A 20,659-nucleotide genomic window follows, 5' to 3' on the forward strand; every position below is an offset into this window, starting at 1 on the left:
AATAAATCAGAATTGACATGCAACAAATAGTGTGAAAATTAATTGGATTTTTTGCAGTAGAAATGTTTCATAAGTTTGTGACAGTCTCAAATCAGGAAATAGAAGAGGCTAACGTTATCCAACGTCAACTTAACGGTCGTATCTCGGAAACAACCTCTTACTTTTTTTTTTATTTTTGGCCAGCTATTAGCCACTGTGCGGCGTTCCTGTCTGCATCATAATGCACCCAACCACAATCGCTCCCGTTGGCGTTATTCCGGGGTACATTAATAAGATGTAGAGCATAAATGGTGGCACTGTATAATTTAGTGCTGGCGTATATAAATGTTTTGAACACTGTTTGCACCTACAGTCATCCCTCCATGAGTCGATATTGAAGGGACCATCGACTCATGGAAATATCGAGTCATGGATCAGCAATGCTATGAAAAGCTGTTTGAGAGGACCATCATAGTAACCGTGAAATTTGATTTTTAGTATGGTTCCATGAGTCGATATCGAGTAATGGAACATCGACTCATGGAGGTTTAACCCGTATAGGCCTGAGTGAAAGCAAAAATACTGAAACCCTCACCGCTCAGAAAATTCTTAACGGATTCAAATGATTTTTTGTCAGTTCACTGGCCCACATATCTTGTTTCTAGAAGTGGCCAGAGGAACTCGGAAATATTCCTGTGGCCGGAGTTATTCCGGTGGGTCACTGGGTCAAGTCGGGTAAAAAAGGGTTATTTTTTGGGACATGCCAAGTTACCTTTATTTATTAGCAATGACAATCATTTTAATTTGCATAAATTATTAAGATCTGATATTTACCATTATACATGAAGAGTTTTGCACCGTTTAAAATATACCAGATGTGGCCATTCGGACGTAATGCCCGGAAGAACCGGCTATAGATTTTTTGGATACTAAACCGTTTCAATTCTCGAAAAGTAGAATTCAAACGTAATTGTGCATAAAAATGCGTTCCCACAAGCTTGGCACATATGTTAAGATACAAATTGGCCACTTTGATATAAGTTTGAGGCGTTCCAGGACTCGAAAATGATCATTTGTGAGATTAACCAAATACAAAACTCATAGTTATCCAGTTCAATCGTTTCTCAAAAGGTTTACACTGATGCAATTTTCTTAAAATTCCGTCATGTAGTGGCCACATTATAACCGATTCCGGAAATTATCTGTGACTTGAAATTTGCCTACCTCCAGGGGCACAAACGCACAATACCCTTCTCACCCGACCTGACCCAGTGATCCAACGGAATAACTCCGACCACAGGAATATTTCCGCGTTCCTGTGTCCACTTCCAGAAACTAGATATGTGTGCCAGTATACTGACAAAAAATCATTTGAATCCATTAAGAATTCGCTGAGCGGTGAGAGTTTTAGAATTTTTGCTTCCACTCAGGCCTATACGGGTTAAGTGTATAATGTCCTCAACTATGTCGGGGTATCGCCATTAGTAAGCATAGTTGGTATTTGCTGAAAATATACCGGTGGAATGTAATTAGCGTGAAAATTTCAGAAAGTTTATTGCACCGAAGGTAGAGCGTAGAGGTGATATGTTATGCGGAAGGAATTATCGAATTAGTAAAGTTTCTTGTTGAGTACAACACTGATCTTTCATTAGAATTGTGGTATTCATTGCCCTAAAGAGAATATATAAGATTTGTATTTTGCTTTTAAATAAGATATGACCAAAAAATACAGATATATGAAGAATTTCTATGGAACAACAATGTATAAAAAAGCCGTGCGAAATAAATCAAAGCTCAAGGACGTTTCGTATGGGAAAAATTAGATAAAAATTTAATCGCGGAGATGAACCAGCCAAGGGTTGAAAATCTACCTAATAAAGATAAATGATAATAATAAAAATTTAATTTGAAAAGCCAATAACCATTAATACGTGTGAAAATTTATAATGTGTAACGGTTTAATTTTGAATTATATATAATTTAATTTTTGAAAGCGCTACTCATTCATCATCATAAATTCAGCTTTAAAAGCTCTACAAGAATCACTTATCACATTGAAATCCATTTTGCCAAGTCAGATCCCCCACAACGACTTAATCGCTCAAAAGCGATTAATCTTTTCGTCAATTGCTTTTGCCATCGCATTTAACTGAGATCCCATGAGTTAGCAAGCTCGTTTTCAAATTTCACCGCCCTCTCTTCTCGTTCCAGCGAAACTCTTCCGGTCGACGGCACATATCGTTGATAATGTCAAAAGATACGGCGACAGCGCCGATGACGGGTAAGGGCCACAAGTCCTCTTCGGTGCCGTTCCTGTCACGGATCACTTTCTGGTGGATAACACCGCTGCTTTGGCGGGGCTTCGTCGAGCCACTGGAGCTGGAAAATCTTGGAAAACTCCCCGATGGGGACACCAGTCGGTTCCATTACGATCAGTTTCTATCCATTTATCAGCGCTTCAAGGTGAGTGAGTGGTTAATAGGTTTCTATGTTTGCCGGGTGGTTTGGGTGTGGTTGACTGTTACCCCCGATTAAAAATATTATTGAAATACAATAGATTTTATTGTAACAATACCATAATTTCCAACAGGTTAACAACTACTTCATATACTTTGCAATTGGATTCAATGGACAAATCAAAGTGCAATTTTCAAAAAAAAGTTCTTCTCAGTGAGAATCGAACTCACGACTCCCTGCTCACTAGACAGGGTGCGTCAAAAACGAGAGGACTCATGGATACACAAGTTAACGTTTCGAATCATATTACGGACAGCTTCTAATTCCGGACACTCTACTTTGTATAGGAAACATTTCACATGAAATGTTTTAATTTTTTCTGTTCAAAAGTTTCCACGTTCGAGGCTCGTTTAAATAAGCTTTTTTCCATAAAAATCTATGCAAACTTATAATGTCCAACTACCTTAGACGTCTCTTTAGTGGCTTGACGACTTCAACTGCTGGTTCGACTTTTCTAGTAATGATTTCTGTGAGCTGTTCGGAATATGAATCAAAGTGTCCGGAATATGGGTCAAAAGTGAGGAAGCGTCCGGAATAAGAATCATGAAAAGGTCACACATTTCGATTTATTTAAAATTATTCAAGTTGCGGAAGCGTATTCTTTACCTACCATTCGATAGTTAAGGGTTTCCGACGCTCGATAACTCTGAGAAATCATACAGAATGATTGATTTTGTGTGCTCTATGCTAAGTTATACTTCACCAAGGCCTTAAGTGTCCGTAATATTAATCAAAACGGTAATCACGTTGTCCTCTTTCACAAAGCGGCCTCTTTCGAAAGAAATACCGTTTTGATTCATAGTACGGACACTTAAGGCCTCGGTGAAGTATAACTCACAAAAAAGCATGTAAAATAAATCACTCCGCATAATTCCTCCGCGTTATCGAACTTTCAAGCCCCTTAACTTTCGAATGGTGAGTGAAGATTTCGATTCCAAAACATGAATAATTTTAAATAACTAGAAATGTGTGGACTATACATGATTCTTATTCCGGACGCTTACTTACTTTTGCCTCATATTCCGGACACTTCGATTCGAATTCCGGACAGGTCAAACAAATCATATGTAGAAAAGTCAAATTATCAAATGAAATCGTTAAAGAGACGCCTGAGGAAGTTGGGTATTATAAATTTTAATAGATATCTATGGAAACTGCTTGTTAATACGAGCCTTGAAAGTGAGAACTTTTGAACGGCGAAAATTGAAACATTTCGTGTGAAATGTTTCCCATACAAAGTAGAGTGTCCGGAATTTGAAGCTGTCCGTAATATGAATCAAAACGGTAGAAGGCTATAAAAACACAACGCCTTCTATTGTTACATTTACATATTATAATAGGCCTTTTCATGTGGCAGGTCCGTCTATGCATTTGGTAACGTCGGTGGAGGACGGGATTGTCATCTCTATAGAAGAACTGTCAAAGTGAAAGTGCTGTCAAATAAAATTCAAACTGTCAAACTGTTAGCCATTGTGCTATTGAACAACTCTGCCGAAGACATAAAATCTAAATAAAATTTAGACTCTATTATTAGAGTGATTCAAAATTTAAAAATATTTGAAAGATCAATCTCTTATATCTTTCTTACCATCCTTACCATAAAAATAGTGTTGAGTGAAATTTTCAGCTGTTTCGGTGGAGATTTAAAGGTGGCCCAAAGACAATGTAGATTTATATGGAAATTACTACGAGGAAATATTGAAAAATGTTCCAAACAGGTTAGTACTGTAATGTAAGAATAAACTTATCAACCCTTCTTAAAACTTTAATGAAGGATGTCGCTGAAGAAACAAATCCCCTTTTGAGCTTATTTTGTTTATGATTTTTGTAGATGTTTGCAGGGACATTATCCCATATGAAGCTAAATAATAGCAAACAAACTCATGAATATCTCTTCTCTTATCCGTAAGATTGAACTGCTCTCTTCAGCAAATATCTTTATTATGGTTTAAAGAATGTGTTTTCACTATAGGATTATAATTGTAAACTTCCATTTCAGTACTAACCCGGAACATTTTTTTCAAAATTCCTTACTAATTTCCATATACACCTACATCGTCTTTGTCAACTTTAAATCACCACCTAGAAAGCTGAAAATTTCACAAAACCGTATTTTTTTTGGTGAGGATGGTAAGTATATAGGAGATTGGATTTCCAAACTTTATAAATTTTGTACCGCCCTACTCACACTATATATACTATTCTCCATAGATATAATGGTGTTTTAATAGGTTCATCTCTGAAATTTATCATCTGTTTTAATCGGGACAGCTGAGGTGTGATTCCAGAGATGACCATTATAAATCAAAGCTGAGCGAGGTACGTTCCGGGAATGGGAGAGTGCGTGGCGTTTGTGCGATTAGGGACTTCAATGTTTTGTTATAATTGATGTCCCACGCTATAGTGCCGTGATCATCAAGAGTGAATGGATACGTTGAAACAACGTGGTGTCACAAGTGTGCAGGTTTTGACTGGCCCATAATGCATGGAACCACTAAATCAAAAGCTTACACTTTTGAATAATAGCTTGGGACAAAATATTCCTCCTTTAAAATTTCATTATAAATGATTTACCGGAAGTGCCTCCACAAATTACTTTTAATTGAAGAAAAATGAATATTAAATTGGCTAATCGTGCGTGCCTTCTTCTTCTTGACATTACGTCTTCACTGGGACAGAGCCTGCTTTTCAGCTTAGAGTTCTTATGAGCACTTCCACAGTTAATTACTGAGAACTTTCTTTGTCAAACTTGCCATTTTTGCATTCGTACATCGTGTGGCAGGTACGATTATACTTTATGCCCAGGGAAGTCAAGGAAATTTCCATTACGAAAAGATCCTGGACTGACCGGGAATTGAACCCAGACACCTTCAGCATGGCTTTACTTTGAAGCCGTGGACTCTAACCCCTCGGCAAATGAAGGCCCCCCGTGCGTGACTTTTTCATTTAAATCATCCATTTTGCTTTGTTTTGAAGCGTTCATTCTTCTTTAAAATTGACTATTTAAATTTTGTATAATAATATGATTTGAATGCCAATTCATCCACTCCCGACCCAATAGAGTGCTTCTGGATCGCACTATTTTTCTGCTGTTATTGGTGACACAAAGTGCGAAATGATGACATGATTAATTACAGAGAAGTGTAACAAAATGCTGATTCGACTTCGAACGGGAAATTTCTTGACAGAGCTCTGAGTCGCTTTTCTTGCACATTGAGAGTCTGAGAGTATCGCATGGGGTAGGTTTACCTATTGTGGCCTGTTCAAAATGAAATAAACATTTATGTGATATGGGTCTAATCTCTTTGTTAAAACATTTTATCAACAGAGGAGAGCAAACTGATTGATGTTTCAGGAAAATATATCATCCGAAAACATTTGTTAAGTACAGTGGATCCACAATTAAGAATCGTCCACAATTTATGAATCAGCTTACTTTAAATGACAAAATAACACCAAAAATCAACACAAAATATCACATAAACAATTTTACTCAAAATAAATTATAAGCGAAAATGTTGCCGTGATGTTTTGTGCTATTTTTTACTGTTATTTTGTCTTTTAAAGGCAGCTGATTCATAAATTGTGGGTGATTCTTAATTGTGGATTCACTGTATATCATCCCAAAACGATAAGTTTCTTTTTGGAAGCTTCTTGATGAGGTTGTGGAAAAAACTTCCATCATCGTTAAAAGTCATACTGTTCTGACGGCTTCCAAATCAGGCTCCCCAATGATTGTCGAAAATGTTCTCTTGAATGAGGATGCTTTTGAAATCCTGAATAATTGTGTTTTCAATTAGTACGATCTAAATTGAAATTGTTTGCGCTTTCAAATTGCACAGCAAGTTATTAGTTTTGGTGTTGATTAATAATATTTCATTCTAGTCTCTCTCAGCCGGAATCGTCTTTAAACGTTTTTGCAAAATTTTGGACAAGAACCAGATTCTATTTGAGAGATTTTACTTTCAAAATAATTATACCCCTACTAGCACTGAACTGAATAGCGTCGTCCGCGTTTTTACTAGCGCTGTCTCCCCTGTACGTTAAACATAATGTCGGAAGTAGTGCGCTGCGTTGATCGTAAGATGACACTGCGGAACACGTTTTTGTCTCAAGCACCAAAATACCGCTATTTATTCAATAAAGGGTTGCTGAATCTAATGCCGTTTTCAAAAATATCATAGCACGTCTAGTTTTTGAGATATTGCCTGTTTAAAATGTAAAATTTGAAGTCGAGATTGAGATATTGACTGTTTAAAATGTAAAATTTGACTATTTCAACAAACTTGCATGCAAGTTGGCCAGCTTGTACGGCAATTTGTTTGCTTAATTTGCCAAACCATTCATACTTCATGTGAAAAACAATACTGAGCAACAAAGTTTATAATATTTTCGATGGTAAAACGTATTTTTTGGTGATTCAAAAAAGTATTGTAGTTTGCCATATAAGGGAAACGAAGAATTTTGAGACTGCAAGCATGTTGAAAAAATCGATTGAATCTAAATTTTATCGTGCAATTTGAACTAAATTATATCTAAATTGAAAATTTAGGTCTTTTTCTGCATGCTTGGTGGATTTGATCACAAAAAAGTTTGATAAATTATACTTTATACATGAGATACATCAATGATATCAATGTTTTATCCAACTTTGGCGACCTGTAGCTGAAAATTGTGACCAGTGTTTGGATTTTGATCAGAATAAGCGGATCGAATCATATTCGGAGAGTGTAACAGTTCGCGAACCATAACAGTTCGTGGCACATCGAAATCGGAGAGTCCTATGGATGTAAATATTCACTCTTTTGTTTGGTACGTAGCACGAGAGCGTTCAAGAGCAGCAACTCTCACAGATTGCAACAGTATCGAGCCATTCGGGTGACGTATGTTTTGCATAATATTGGTAATAAATTTCATATTTTCTAGCAATGCAACATTTAACAACCTAATTATAATCTATTGGATCTTTGAACATCCCTTTGGTTGCAAACATAGCAAAGAAAATTGAAAATATTCGCCACTCTTTCTTGATCAGAATGAGAGAGGGTCAGCGAATGTTACAAGTGTGACCCATAACGCGGGTAGATCACCTTTTCATGGTGCGTTATGGGGTAAAGATATACCAGTGAACCCTATCCTGACTGCTTCAAACGAAGAGAACAAGTCTCGGTTTTCCCAGTTGCCGAGAATGATCTTGAGACAATGGAAAAAATTACCCGAATGCAAAAAATCTTATATTTATTTAGTTCTCTAGTTTGAAGAAGTAAGGACTAGGATTCTGATGCATGGACAATATCGGTGTAATTTCTTGGCTTTATCAAGGGATCCGATTTTGACTGATGAAGGGGCGCGCCTGTGGAGAGCGCACTCACGGCGAATCAGCGATTCAGCGACTCAAAATCTACTAGAGACTCATAATTTTAATTCTTGAGACACGCAAAAATGTAATTTTTGTTTTGCTGTGTGATCTATACAGTGCACTACTTCCGACATTAAATTTAACGTACAGGAAAGGCAGCGCTAGTAAAAAAGCGCAAGGCGCTATTCGGTTAAGTGCTAGAAGGGGAATATCTTTCAATTCAGCAAAACTTAAATAGTAAAAAAAGTAAGAGGTTGTTTCCGAGATACGACCGTTAAGTTGACGTTGGATAACGTTAGCCTCTTCTATTTCCTGATTTGAGACTGTCACAAACTTATGAAACATTTCTACTGCAAAAAATCCAATTAATTTTCACACTATTTGTTGCATGTCAATTCTGATTTATTATAGACATTGTGTGTTATTATTTTGTGTTAATACAAAATAATCACTTTACATGTATTCAGAAGCTTAGGCGATTATATTGAAGAATTGTTTTTTAAGTGTATACTTCATCATTGCTAATTTGGTGCGAATAATTCAAAATAACTCTTTTGCATTGATTTTGTGGCCCTGAAAAGGGCCGTTTGGTTTGTTTGTTGGTTGGTTAACATTTCAACACTGATAGAACCGGTCGATGGAAGAAGAAGCCAGAGCGGTAAATCTTGCTCTCCAAACAAATATTCCGGGTGAACGTTAGATCCACGCATGATCCACTAAGATTGGTTGCTTTAGTGGGATCCGAAGCCAGTTTGAGGTTGAGGTACTTCTCCATGAAGTCCGCAAACTCCATGTTCTTCTCTTTGCTCATATCGATGTTGAAGTTGCCTGTCACGATGATTGGCATAGTCTCCTTGTGATACTTGAACAAGTTCCGCGCCATGAAGAACTTCTTCTGCTTCTTCGTTGTATCCGGGGAAATGTAGAGACAAACCAGTAGTGTCCGACAATTCATTGTAGTGATCTCAGCAGCGCAGATGTCACCATAATCATCTGACAAGCCCAGCTCTACATTATAACTGGTGCAGAGTTTGCGGATCGTGTGCGGCACAGCCATCGTTGTTGCTGAGTTGTTTTGATATATAGCGACACCTGCAACTCTAACGTTATGACGCTTAGCAGTTGTGATACAGGTGAATCCATTCAATACCGTGTGGCTTTGAGCACCATCCCATGCCTCGGAAAAGGCCAGGATATCCACCATCATCAGCACAGGATCGGCAGAGATATCGGATGCGTGTTCCACGAGGTTTTGAACGTTTAAGCTCATCAATCTGCAAGCAGACTTGCAGCGTTCGATGGCTTCAACGATTTCCAGGATGTCAAAGACCTCAGAAGGGCACGGTTCCTTCTCCCAAACTTCGGACATGATTGTTCACAAGTACAGAATGCAGTACACAAGCCACTTGATTTTAGATGTTGGTTCATTAATTGGCTGGATATATTGATTTGATGTCTGTGTTAGGGAAACCAATGGTATAAAGAGTGTAAAACTTGTCCAACCCTGTGTATGTTGACAATTCTCACAAGCCGAAATTTGACGATCTTTTCTTTAAATTGAGTGCATATATAGATTTAGCCACAGGTACCTATTTTCAATTTTACCAAAACCATTCTCCACGTCGAAGTGGAGGATTAAAGTGATATTTGTGATACATATAATAGGAAATATCGTTTAAGCTAACTCTTTATCAAAATGTTGGTGGCCTTGAAAAAGGCCGTTTGTTGTGAAAGATGATGTTGACGGTGTGACTGAAGGAAGGTCGAGGCCCATCAGATGACTCGACAGGACGGATTCGTTGTTGACTCTGAAAGAGTGGGAGAAAAGAGTTATATATTTCATAAAGTTTTGCGTTAAATTATATTTACCAGATGGTTGAGCCTTATATCACGGGTTGCAAAACATCCATGATATTTTGAAGAATGCATCAACAAAAGAATCAAGCATAATATTGCGATAGGTTGGTAGCCATGATCTGATATCCAAAATTAATCGGTACTTCGTCACAGAAACAGACTGTGCACTGGGAAGAGCTCAACTGCAGTTTATGAAACCTTCGAATAGACGATGTTCCACTGTTGGTGCTGAACGATTTGGAAGAGAACGACACGAATCACATATTATGCAAACCTTACATCATCAAATTACATTTACCAGATTATCGAGCCTTGAATCGCGGGTTACGAAACGTCTTCTCTCACGATGCAAGGATTTGCCAAAGAAAGCATATCGATGGACGGGTTGGAGATTTCAAAACCAGGCACAGCAAAACGGGAGGAAAGCCGACACTCTACCGTCATGAATGCACTGGCTGCAGGAATAGTTGTCGATGGGAACCATTTACTGGACAATGTTTCACTGTTAACGCTGAACGATGTAGAAGAGAACGAAAATAATTAGTTATTTTGTACATCTTAGCCTAAAAGACTATTTACCAGATAGTTGAGCCTTGTATCGCGGGTCACGAAACATCATGAAGAAAGCGCATTGATGGACGGAGTGAGAACGAAGTCAACGACGGGAGTAGAACTCAGAATAAGGCAGAGCTCAACTGGAGGCAGGCCGAGATTCTCAATTTGCAGACCGTTCAAATCTCAAGCACTGAGAGTATCGGTCGGTGGTATGAGAAATACGCACAGTATCTCTTGCACTGTATGCGAATGTTCCGGGTGAACGTCAGATCCAGACATGACCCTCCCATGGTAGTCGCTTGAGATCGATCTGAGGCCAAATCTAGGTGCAGGTATGTCCTCATGAAATCGATGAACTCAAGGTTTTCCGGCTTCAACACGTCGATGTTGAAATCCCCCGTTACGATGATTGGCATGGACGTTTTGCTGTACAGGACCAGATTACGCGCCAAGAAAAATTTCTTTTGCTTGATCGTGGTGCCTGTAAAAGAAAAGAATTTATTATGAAAATGAGAAACACAAACTCCGTTTTAGTCATACCTGGTGAAATGTACAACGAAAACAGTAACGTGCGAGTACCCATAACCGAGATTTCGGCGGCGCAGATATCACCGTACTTGTCTGCTTCACCCAACATTGCATCGTAGCTAGCACTGAGCTTGTCGATGGCGTGAGAAACGGCCGCGGTGGATGCTGCTGTGTTCTGGTAAATGGCCACACCGCCAGCTCTTGTTTCGTCACGTTTCTCCTGGGTGATGCAGTCAAATTCAGCCAGGACCGCCTGTGTGCCATTGTCCATCCATGTTTCACTCAGTGCAAGCAAGTCCACGGCACTGAGAACACGGTCTGTTGTAATGTCTAATGAGTGTGCGTTCAGGCTTTGCACATTTATACTCATCAACATAACAGCAGACGTGTTTGATGCTATTGTTGCCATAACATCCTCGCCGATGGTACGCAGACGGTGGTTATTTAAACGTCCAAGCTCTGTTCGGAGATCTCTGATTCTTGGCGTTACAGCGGCTTTTCCGTGGTGAAACTTGAAATCGTTGCTCTGGTTCGTCAGGTACAGTCCTTCGATGGAAGTAACCCTTGAAAGGCCAACGTAAACCAGTTGCTGCTCCTGGCTTTTCTCGTAGTTGTACACAACTTCTGAGAATGTGCCTCCTTGCGATTTGTGTACCGTAAGGGCACAAGCGCTCACAACCGGAAATTGAACCCTCTTGCACTTAACTCCACCATTGAGGCTAATGTTCGCTGATCGCTTGGCGATTGGGGTCCACTCAGCTTTCAGAACACCAGGCTTGGAGTATACCAGTGGTCTGGCCTTCACTCTCAACATTCTTCCAATGGAGTCGTTCTCAAATTTTATCCACAACCTAGTAATCTGCTGCTGAGTATCGTCTTCGTCGCGTTCGACGAACATTAGTTCTCCGATCGCACCGTTAACGATTCCGTCTTCAACGTCGACATTGGTCGTCAACATGTACGGAGTACCCACAGCAAGCCGCAGTAGGTACGGCAGGCAACCAGTCTCTGCTACACTCATCTTATGCACCTTTGTGCGAGCACCAGCCAGCTGAGAGTTGTCCTTGAAACCGGAATAAATGTCATCCGCCGTACATTCAGCTGCCTCCCGATCCACTAATGCGATGGAATTGTATCGCTCCACGTCGACGTTTCGATGGAACAAGCGGATTGCACGCGGCACGTGTTGCTGACACCACTCCGCTGTACGGAATCTGCTCTCAATGATGACGACTTCGTCCGGAGACAACTGCTCTCCATTACCGATTTTGGTAAGGATGGTGGAGAATTGCTCATTGGTTTGTCGCATAACCTGGACCAACGGGTAGAACTCGAGAGACTGCCATAAGACGGCACCGTGCATTGAGTTGACACTCGGCTTGAAGACTGGGCGTGCGTTTACTGGAGGTAGCTGACGAAGATCACCGCAAAATACAATCTGCATTCCACCAAACGGATCATCATAATTCCCGGTGATTTCCTGGAGTCGAACGTGGACGGTGTTCAAAACATCAGCACCAAGCATGCTGGTTTCGTCGATGATGATAGCTTTCACGTTTGCGAAAGCGTTGCGGTACAACTGCAATGCCTCAAAGCTTAGCTTCGAACTTTGCCTCCGAGACATGGTGATCCGAAAGGCGGAATGCACTGTAGTTCCTCCGATAGCCACAGCTGCTTTCCCAGTTGATGCGCAAGCAACATACGCATTATTCTGGGAATTGTGTGCTTGGCTAAAGCGATTCACGGTCTCCATGAGTATTCGCAAAGTGAACGTCTTGCCACAACCTGCCGGGCCTGTGAAGAATATCTGCACGGGTTTGATACTGTCATCGAAGCTGTGCAAACTGTGAATGATGTGCAAAATCAAATCACGTTGCTCCGCATTTGTTGCACGTACCATCTCACAGTACTCCTGCTTGGACATGACGTTTGCACGCTGCTTGACGACTGCCGCCATGGGTCCATTGGGCAAGTTATTTATGTCGTCATCGTTCGGTTCCATGCTGATGGTGCGAACGTACTCATCGCGCTTCTTGTTAGCAACCTCTTGCTGTACGTCATCTTCATCAGACAGACGGATATACTCGGCTACGACCTGGTCCAAGTTCAGCTCGCAGTCGTACTCCTTGTGTTTGGCGAGTATAGCAGCCTCGTTGTCTTCATACAACATGAGGAACTTATTGCGATCGAGTACATCGCAGACTTCATTTCTGAATGGCAGAAAGAGCAGCACCATCTCCCGTTTGTACTCAACTAGTTCCGACATGTTGTATCCACACCAACGCAATATACGGGGAAATCTGCGTATCTTGTACGTATTCTTCGCCCTTCTTTCCTCCGTATAAAGTGCTGCAAAATCCGCCAAGCACACCTCGTCCATGCCTTCACGTGCCTCATAGCGTTGTATAATGTTGAGGGTCCAAACATCGGTGGAGTCTTCTTCGAGTTCTTCTTCGTCCATTTGCTTCGTCCGTTTCCGCGACTTGATCCGCTCGTGTGGCCACATCGTCGGAATGAATTCCACCTATAAGATAAAATAAGTGAGAATTATCATGACCTGCACCAATATGTAACAAACAAAATAGTACCTTACGGCTAGCTTCCGACATCGGTTGCCTGAGCAAATACCACGCAGCTTCCTGGGCGGACATTTCCACGCTGTTGAGCATTTTGATGCTAACTTTCTTCAGCAATCCATTATAGTCGTGATCGGGATGCTCTTCCTGAAGCTTTATCAGCTCGCGGTGTAAACTGCTTATGCCCCTGTTTGTTTTGTTGACATACTCAACAACATAAGCAGCACACGAGAACTCCTCCAAGACAAACTGCAGGTCCATGTTGGAGCGCAGAATCTTACCAATCCAGGGATTGAAAGGGTTGGTCCAGAGTTCTGACATGGAGCGTTTCAGCATGACTGTCGGTCGCCGAATCGAGGAACGGATCACGTCAAGGTAGTACTCGTACGTGCAGTTGCGGTCAACAAGGAACGCTTCCATGCTATCGTATGCCTTGGTTTCGAGAGCATCCCGCATGCTCACAGCAGCTCTGCGCAACTGATCAAGTCGGCCATCTCCTGTTGTGATCGGGAGTAGTACCCTGGTCTGATCCATCGGCCAATATGGTATATTGAACCGGCACCGCTTATCATTGCGTTTGAAGCAAGTAAACGTATGCTTATGGACCTAGAAAACATTATACTCATAAGTAATAACTCATCACACTATACATACTTTCAATTTACCTGATTGCCATAAGTTTCAGTTAGGTCATCTGCACGGACGGAGCAGAGCATGTCGATCAGTTGAACAGTGGCAGGCATATTCTCTGACATGTCTTCCCGAGGATCGTTAGCCAACCAGAGAAGAATGTGAGCGTGCGGACTGCCACGGTGCTGGAATTCTATGCGTTTGAAATAATCAACAACATAGTACTTCCCAAACGGACTGTATCGTGTGGACGAGAGCAGCTGCATGATCACATTCACCAGTTTGTTGAAATATACACAACAGGTCACGGGATCCTCGCTTACGAGGGTAGCACGCTGTAGCGCAGTCAGCTGCTGCATGATATCTGCTACACCGGCGTCACTGGATCCGTTTGACAGCTTATGCAGTACGGTGAGCAAATGCGGCCATCGAATTTCATTTGCGCTCAATGTGAGGAACATGGTTGGCTTCCCCAACTGGCGGATCATGGCAAAGACATCCCGCTTCCTTTGCTGCCAGTACTGGATCGAGTTAGGGATGGATTTAAGGAAGGACAGATTACGCTCGATACATGTCTCCAAAAACTCCCGGTCTTGCAGCTGAGCGCGAGTTATGTTGGCCGTACCCATGCATTTGAAAGTGTTCTTCAATCCCTCGGAAACTCGCAAGCGCATGATCTTCATCGCCATGAAGAGGATATGCTCCGGCTTTGCTCCTCGTCGATCACGGCGTCTTATTTCGCTAGTAGCCATCATGAATGGCGTTACGCGAACTTCAGGATTGAAGGATCTTGGATATCCCAGATATATGTCCGGGAAGGACAACTCTTCCGCAAATTCATCATAGATGATGGATAGTGGAGTTCTGTTCTGGCCTGGCGCAATTTCGAGACATTTGTCCTCATTCCACAACAGGGTATGCTGTTGACCAATGAGAAGCTCAACCTCGTTCGATGCGTCGATAACCTCCAAATCGAAAGATGTATTTGCCGTTTGGGGTATTCCAAGTTGCTGTACTGGCTCGATGGCCGCCAAATGTTCTTCACTAAACGTAATGCCGTTTCGCCTATACAGCGGTGTGGCGACAAGGTAGTTAAGCCAGGCCTTAACCGTACCTTTCTTGACGTACCCGGACAAATAGCTTGACTTGTGTATCATGTGCTTCTTGATGCACACATTGAATGCACAGTCGTCGTCAAGCTGCCGTGGAAGCTCCTTCACCATCGCAGACACATCCACCGGAACGTTGATAATTTGACCAATAATGGCCAAACTACCTATTTAACAAAAATTATACAGGAAAATGAATAAAATATATCTATAAATAAAAATACCACTATAAACTACAAACCTGCTGCATGCCGCAGACGGCGCAGCTGCATAAAGCAGATTCTTGGTGAAACCAGTCTGGTGGTGATTGGATCAAGTGGAGGCAGATTTGACGGAAATTTTGGATATGTAAAGCCATTCGTCTGGGACAGTGTAGGGATCAGGCCACGTTTTAAGCTGCTTCGACAAGTAAGACACGCTGAGAATCCATCAACAGTTTCGAAATAGTTCGCTGCCATCAACACGGCACCATCGGCATTACTAAGTGGTTTGAGATCATTCTGAAACCAAATTCGTGCACACACGTCACAGGCATAGCCGAACTCGTTTTCGATGAAACGTTTCTCGAATTCTCGATCAGCACGATCCAAGTTGGGTTCTCCCTGAGTTAAATACAGCGAAGGATCCTCATCTTCATAGCGATCATCGCCATCGTCTTCTTCCGGGATAACAGGAACATCATTGGCTTCTTCTTCCATGGGATACGATGAGGAATCACGAAATGCGTCAAGCACCACTGGAATATCACCGACGTTTGATTGTTCTCGAACATAACGTGGTGATGGGGTGCGTACCGGAATCGTACGAGTGGTGTTGAATTCTCCTCGAGTAGAACGTGATAGGAGAATAACTTTTAGACACAGTTTTTGACAGCACAATAAAAATGATAAAATTTAAAGCAATTGTTAAGAAACGATGTTATACGATGCAGACAAAACAAGCCGCATCTTCTTGAATATTTTATTTCAAAATTACTCGAATAGCTGATTAACTGAAAGTATTCAACGGCTAATGGGAGTAAGTGGTATAATCCGTGTTGTAAGCAATCACTGTATTCGCCACGTTTTCACTGATATTCGGCAGCGCTTTCCTTAAACATTCACGACACAAGCGATTAAACGGATGTCGGAAAGAAAAATGTCAATTGAATGCACCGACCCCGACCATTTCGCTAGGAAATGTTAAGGTTTAGTTTGTTTCTGACATTTTTCGTAATAGGCTGTCGTGTGTTTCTCGATGTTCATTCTACCGCTCGTGCTGTGTGTAAGAGGTGACGGTAGCGGATGAAAGTAGCAAAATAAAATGACTGCTAATCATGGCAACGAAACGAACGTCGCGCAAAGTGTCGAATGTTTGCAGCACTGGTAGGGTACAATTCAATTGATAAATTAAACAGATATAACTTTAAGAATTTATTCAGCTCTGACCCCAAATATTAATAAAATATAATTGGATTAATACAATATTTCCAAATCATTTATTCAGTATTTATATAATATTTATTCAATAAACTTATTATCCTTTACCTTTTATTACATCAGAGTGAAAACTGTGGATTGATTAGAAAGACGTGTAAATGTGAAAAGCTTTTTAATCGATTGCAGCAACTAAAACAACACCTAATCGGTTGTTCCAGTATATGGGTTTCGTGATCAAGCCTCTCACTCTTCATTAACCACCCATAAGTATGTGTTCCGAAAATAGAAACGTCAAATCAATCAAAATCAAAATAAATATTTGAAAATAGAAAATATGATTGAAATTATCGCAAGTAAAGCACTTACAGACCGTTACCAGACACAGGAAAGAAAGTAACAAATAATATCGAATTACAGGGTCCTACAGTAAACAAAAAATTACTTAAAAGAAAATCCTTCAAAAATGTGTATTCTTATATCATAATTTCAGCGATTAGACTTTTAACGCTTTGAATGAAACGCAAAAGCCGGAAACCCAGATTTACAGAATAACATTACACTTCAATTCAGTGAAACGAACATAAGATATATCCTTATTTATTTCTATATAATTATTAATTATACTTTTGAATATTATATGCTAGATAGAACTAGTCGGGAATTCTCAACTACCTTTTAGCGGTACGAATTATTAATAACAATTAATGATAAATAACACTGCGGAACACGATTTTGTCTCAAGCATCAAAATACCGCTATTAACTTAACTAAGAGTTGCTCAGTCTATTGCCGTTTTCAAAAATATCACAGCACGTCTAGTTTTTGAGACATTGGCTGTTGAAAATGCAAATTTTCCTATATCAGCCAACTTGCATGCAAGTTTGACAGCTTGTATGGAAATTTATTTGCTTAATTTGCCACAGAATTCAAACTTCATGTGTTAAACAATACTTATCATAAAAAATCATAATATTGTCGGCGCTCAAAAATTATTTTTTGATGGTTCTGAAAATAATTGTATTGTGCCGTTTCAGAGAAACGAAGAATTTTGTATGGTGACTGCAAACATGGCTTTACATGTTGAAAAAATCAATTTAATCTAAAATTAACCGTGCAATTTCAACCAAATTATATCTTAAATGAAAGTGAAAGTCCTATTTTGCATGCTTGGTGGATAAGATCACAAAAAAGTTTGATAAATCATACTTTAAATTTTATGTAAACATCAATAAAACCAGTGTTTTATTCATCTTTGGCGACCTGTAGCTAAAAATTGTGACGTGCTGGAAAATTTCTGAGAACGGCATCAGATTCACCAACCACAAATCAACAAGAGACACACAATTTGGTTCTCTTGACAAGCCTAAATGTCATTTTTGTTACGCTGTGTAATCAGAGTAACAAGCGAATTCCCTACCTTGTCGCGAAGTCCCTTCACCAGCATCCCAAGCAGCAGATGAAGCAGCGTCGTCCTTGGCCATTCTCATTCTGGCTCGATAACACCGAGCCCTTTCTGCATCAGTTTTCGGTTGTTTCTTCGGTGCTTCGTCCGGTTGCTGCTCCTTTATACGCTTCCGCGAACTGCGCATATACTTCGCAGCCAAATGATCAGACATAGTATTCTGAATTCATTACTCACAGTTTCACAAAACTACACTTGAAAAAATATCACGCAACTTTGAATGATACTATCACGAGAACATTCGCAACAAATTGTACGAAATAAGGTGAAATACAAATCCTTTATTGATATGGTATGTGAATTTGATGTCTGTGATAGGGAATATGCCTTTTGCGTGCAATAGATTATGGTGAAATAGTTCTACTTTTATGTTATTTATTGTTCAAGAGAGGCAGATTTGGGAGCTGTTAATAATCACATTGAACTTTTAGGCAAGAAGAGGAATGTATGACATTTTTATGATTCGATCCACTACGAATTTTATGAATGATATCAATATTTATTCAGTAATTTGATAAATGCACCATTTACACTGGCTCTGAGTGAAAAGCAGCCAAATTGGCGCTTCGCGCTAGGGGAAGATTCAAATTTGACGGCCATCGTTTTTCGGGGTTTCACCCTCCCTCCCCCAAATGATTGACATCATTTTTGAATGACCCCTAGTGAAATTATTAAATTTTATGGTCGCATAAACCAAATTGTATTTGTATTGTACGCCATGTAAAAATTCCATCAATGATCACTATTACCAAAATTTTAGCAATTTTCAATAGTGTACCTATAACAAGTAATCCATAGTTTTTTGCATTGGCATTGACACGTAGATAAATATGCAATCAATTTGAAGGATTAGTTTTCTAATTAACAAGGTAACAAATGCATTTGATATTTTTTTTCAAAATACAAATAAATCGCACTACCAAAAATTCAAACTGGAGCAGTGTTATGTAATCAGAATTCTCAGTTATGTCAATAGTAGAGAGAAATTTGCAGTAAAATTGGCTTCCCCGTTTTTGCCCGTGTGCCTTAATGCTAGCGGATGAGTTAAATCTGCTTCTCCGGCAATTGATTGTCTGCTGGTTCGCGCCGGACCGCAATTTAGTCAGTTTCTCGTCGTCGCGATTGGCCAACTCAAGATGCGAAGAGTGATGCTGGTTTTCTTGTCCACACACTAAGGGTGAGTCACGAATTTCGATAATAACTCAGCAGCGGAACATTCGGTAAACAAAATTTGTAGATATTGTTGGAATTTTACTGATTTTGGTAAAATGTTTACCGCAAATCACTAAAAATTTCACCAAAACTATTATTTTTGATTCACCGACAGTTCTGTTGCTGTGACTATTGCCAATAATGTTGCGTGAAATATTTTCGAAACTCTTTCAAAATTAAATTGTCGTCCTGAAAAGGACGGTTGGGTCGGGTTGGGTTGGTTTATCGTCGATCGCCATTTCATGCTCAGGTTTTGTGAATTCAGTGGTAGTTTTGCTGTCGGTGATGGGGACGATTGAGCTTCCAAATCTGTACAGCGTATGGCCCTGCCACTTCAGAGCGTAGCCGACAGAATTCTGGATGACTTCAGCACACCGCGGGTTTCCTCGTAGATGAGACCGGAGGTACGATTGACGTCGCCACGGCGAGCCAGACGGCGGATGGCGATGATGCAATGGATGTTGTCACGCTTGGCGCTTCCTTTTCCGAGGCCGGTCTAACTTCGGCAACGATTGTAACAAAACTGATGCTCGGCCGCCGGCTCGGCTGCTTTTATGCGGTACGCGATGGATGAATTCTTCTTGCTCGCTCGCTGTTCGCTGTTCGTCTCGCTCGCTCGCAAGAGAAGGTCATAAAAGGGACCGGCAGCCGCGCAAATTCAATCATTCGTTTGTTTCAATCCGTCCAGAGAACACCACTACGACGATGGCTGGAAAGCAGCCCCTCGCAAGCAGCCGGTCACGAAAGTCGCTCGCAAGAGCGCCCCAGCCACCGGAGGAGTCAAGAAGCCGTTTCGCTATCGGCCAGGAACGGTCGCTCTGCGTGAGATCCGTCGCTACCAGAATTCTACGGAGCTGCTGATCGACAAGTTGTATTTCCAGCGCCTGGTTCGTGAAATCGCTCAGGACTTCAAGAGCGATTTGCGATTACACAGCTTGGCGTCATGGCCCAGCAGGAAGCGAGCGAGGCCTATCTTTGAGGGTACTAACATGTGCGCGATCCACGCCAAGCGTGTCACCATCATGCCGAAGGCCTTCTAGCTGGCTCGTCGTATCCGTGGCGAACGAGTTTAAATTGAATTAGGACGCAATTTCAAGCAAAACGGCCCTTTTCAGAGCCACAACAATGTATTCCACGTAAAAGAGTTACGGCTTAAGATATTTCACCTATTATTAATTAATTAATTTATTTAATTGCCAATTTAAATTTCGGATGATTAGTTTTTCAACGGCAAACAAAGTTTTAGCTAGGTTCCCGTCGGGCGGCGGTAGCATTTTGCAGTTTTCTCTGTGCGCTTATTTGGTTTCGATCGACAATTTATTACCAAATCAAATCATCAACAAAGCTGTTGCTGATAAGTTTTAGCTTTCAATTTGACAAGTTTATACTGATCGCTTTGGCATGCATGTGACAAATGACTGACCAAAATATGAATCCATTCACCAGTAATGTCGCTC

The 20,659-nt window shown here is 40.7% G+C and overlaps 1 protein-coding gene across 1 annotated transcript in view; it reads left to right on the forward strand.

The window, feature by feature from the left end:
- Window positions 1-2,194: 2,194 nt before the first annotated feature.
- The window catches only part of LOC5577471 (ATP-binding cassette sub-family C member Sur), a 227,405-nt gene continuing 208,940 nt past the window's right edge, over window positions 2,195-20,659 (forward strand). Inside the window, exon 1 of the mRNA XM_021845711.1 lies at window positions 2,195-2,442. Within this exon, the coding sequence (XP_021701403.1) occupies window positions 2,227-2,442 (216 nt within the window). The 5' untranslated portion in view covers window positions 2,195-2,226. The remainder of the gene's footprint in view (window positions 2,443-20,659) is intronic.

Source organism: Aedes aegypti, chromosome 2, assembly GCF_002204515.2.
Source record: "Aedes aegypti strain LVP_AGWG chromosome 2, AaegL5.0 Primary Assembly, whole genome shotgun sequence".
NCBI classification, from domain to species: domain Eukaryota; kingdom Metazoa; phylum Arthropoda; class Insecta; order Diptera; family Culicidae; genus Aedes; species Aedes aegypti.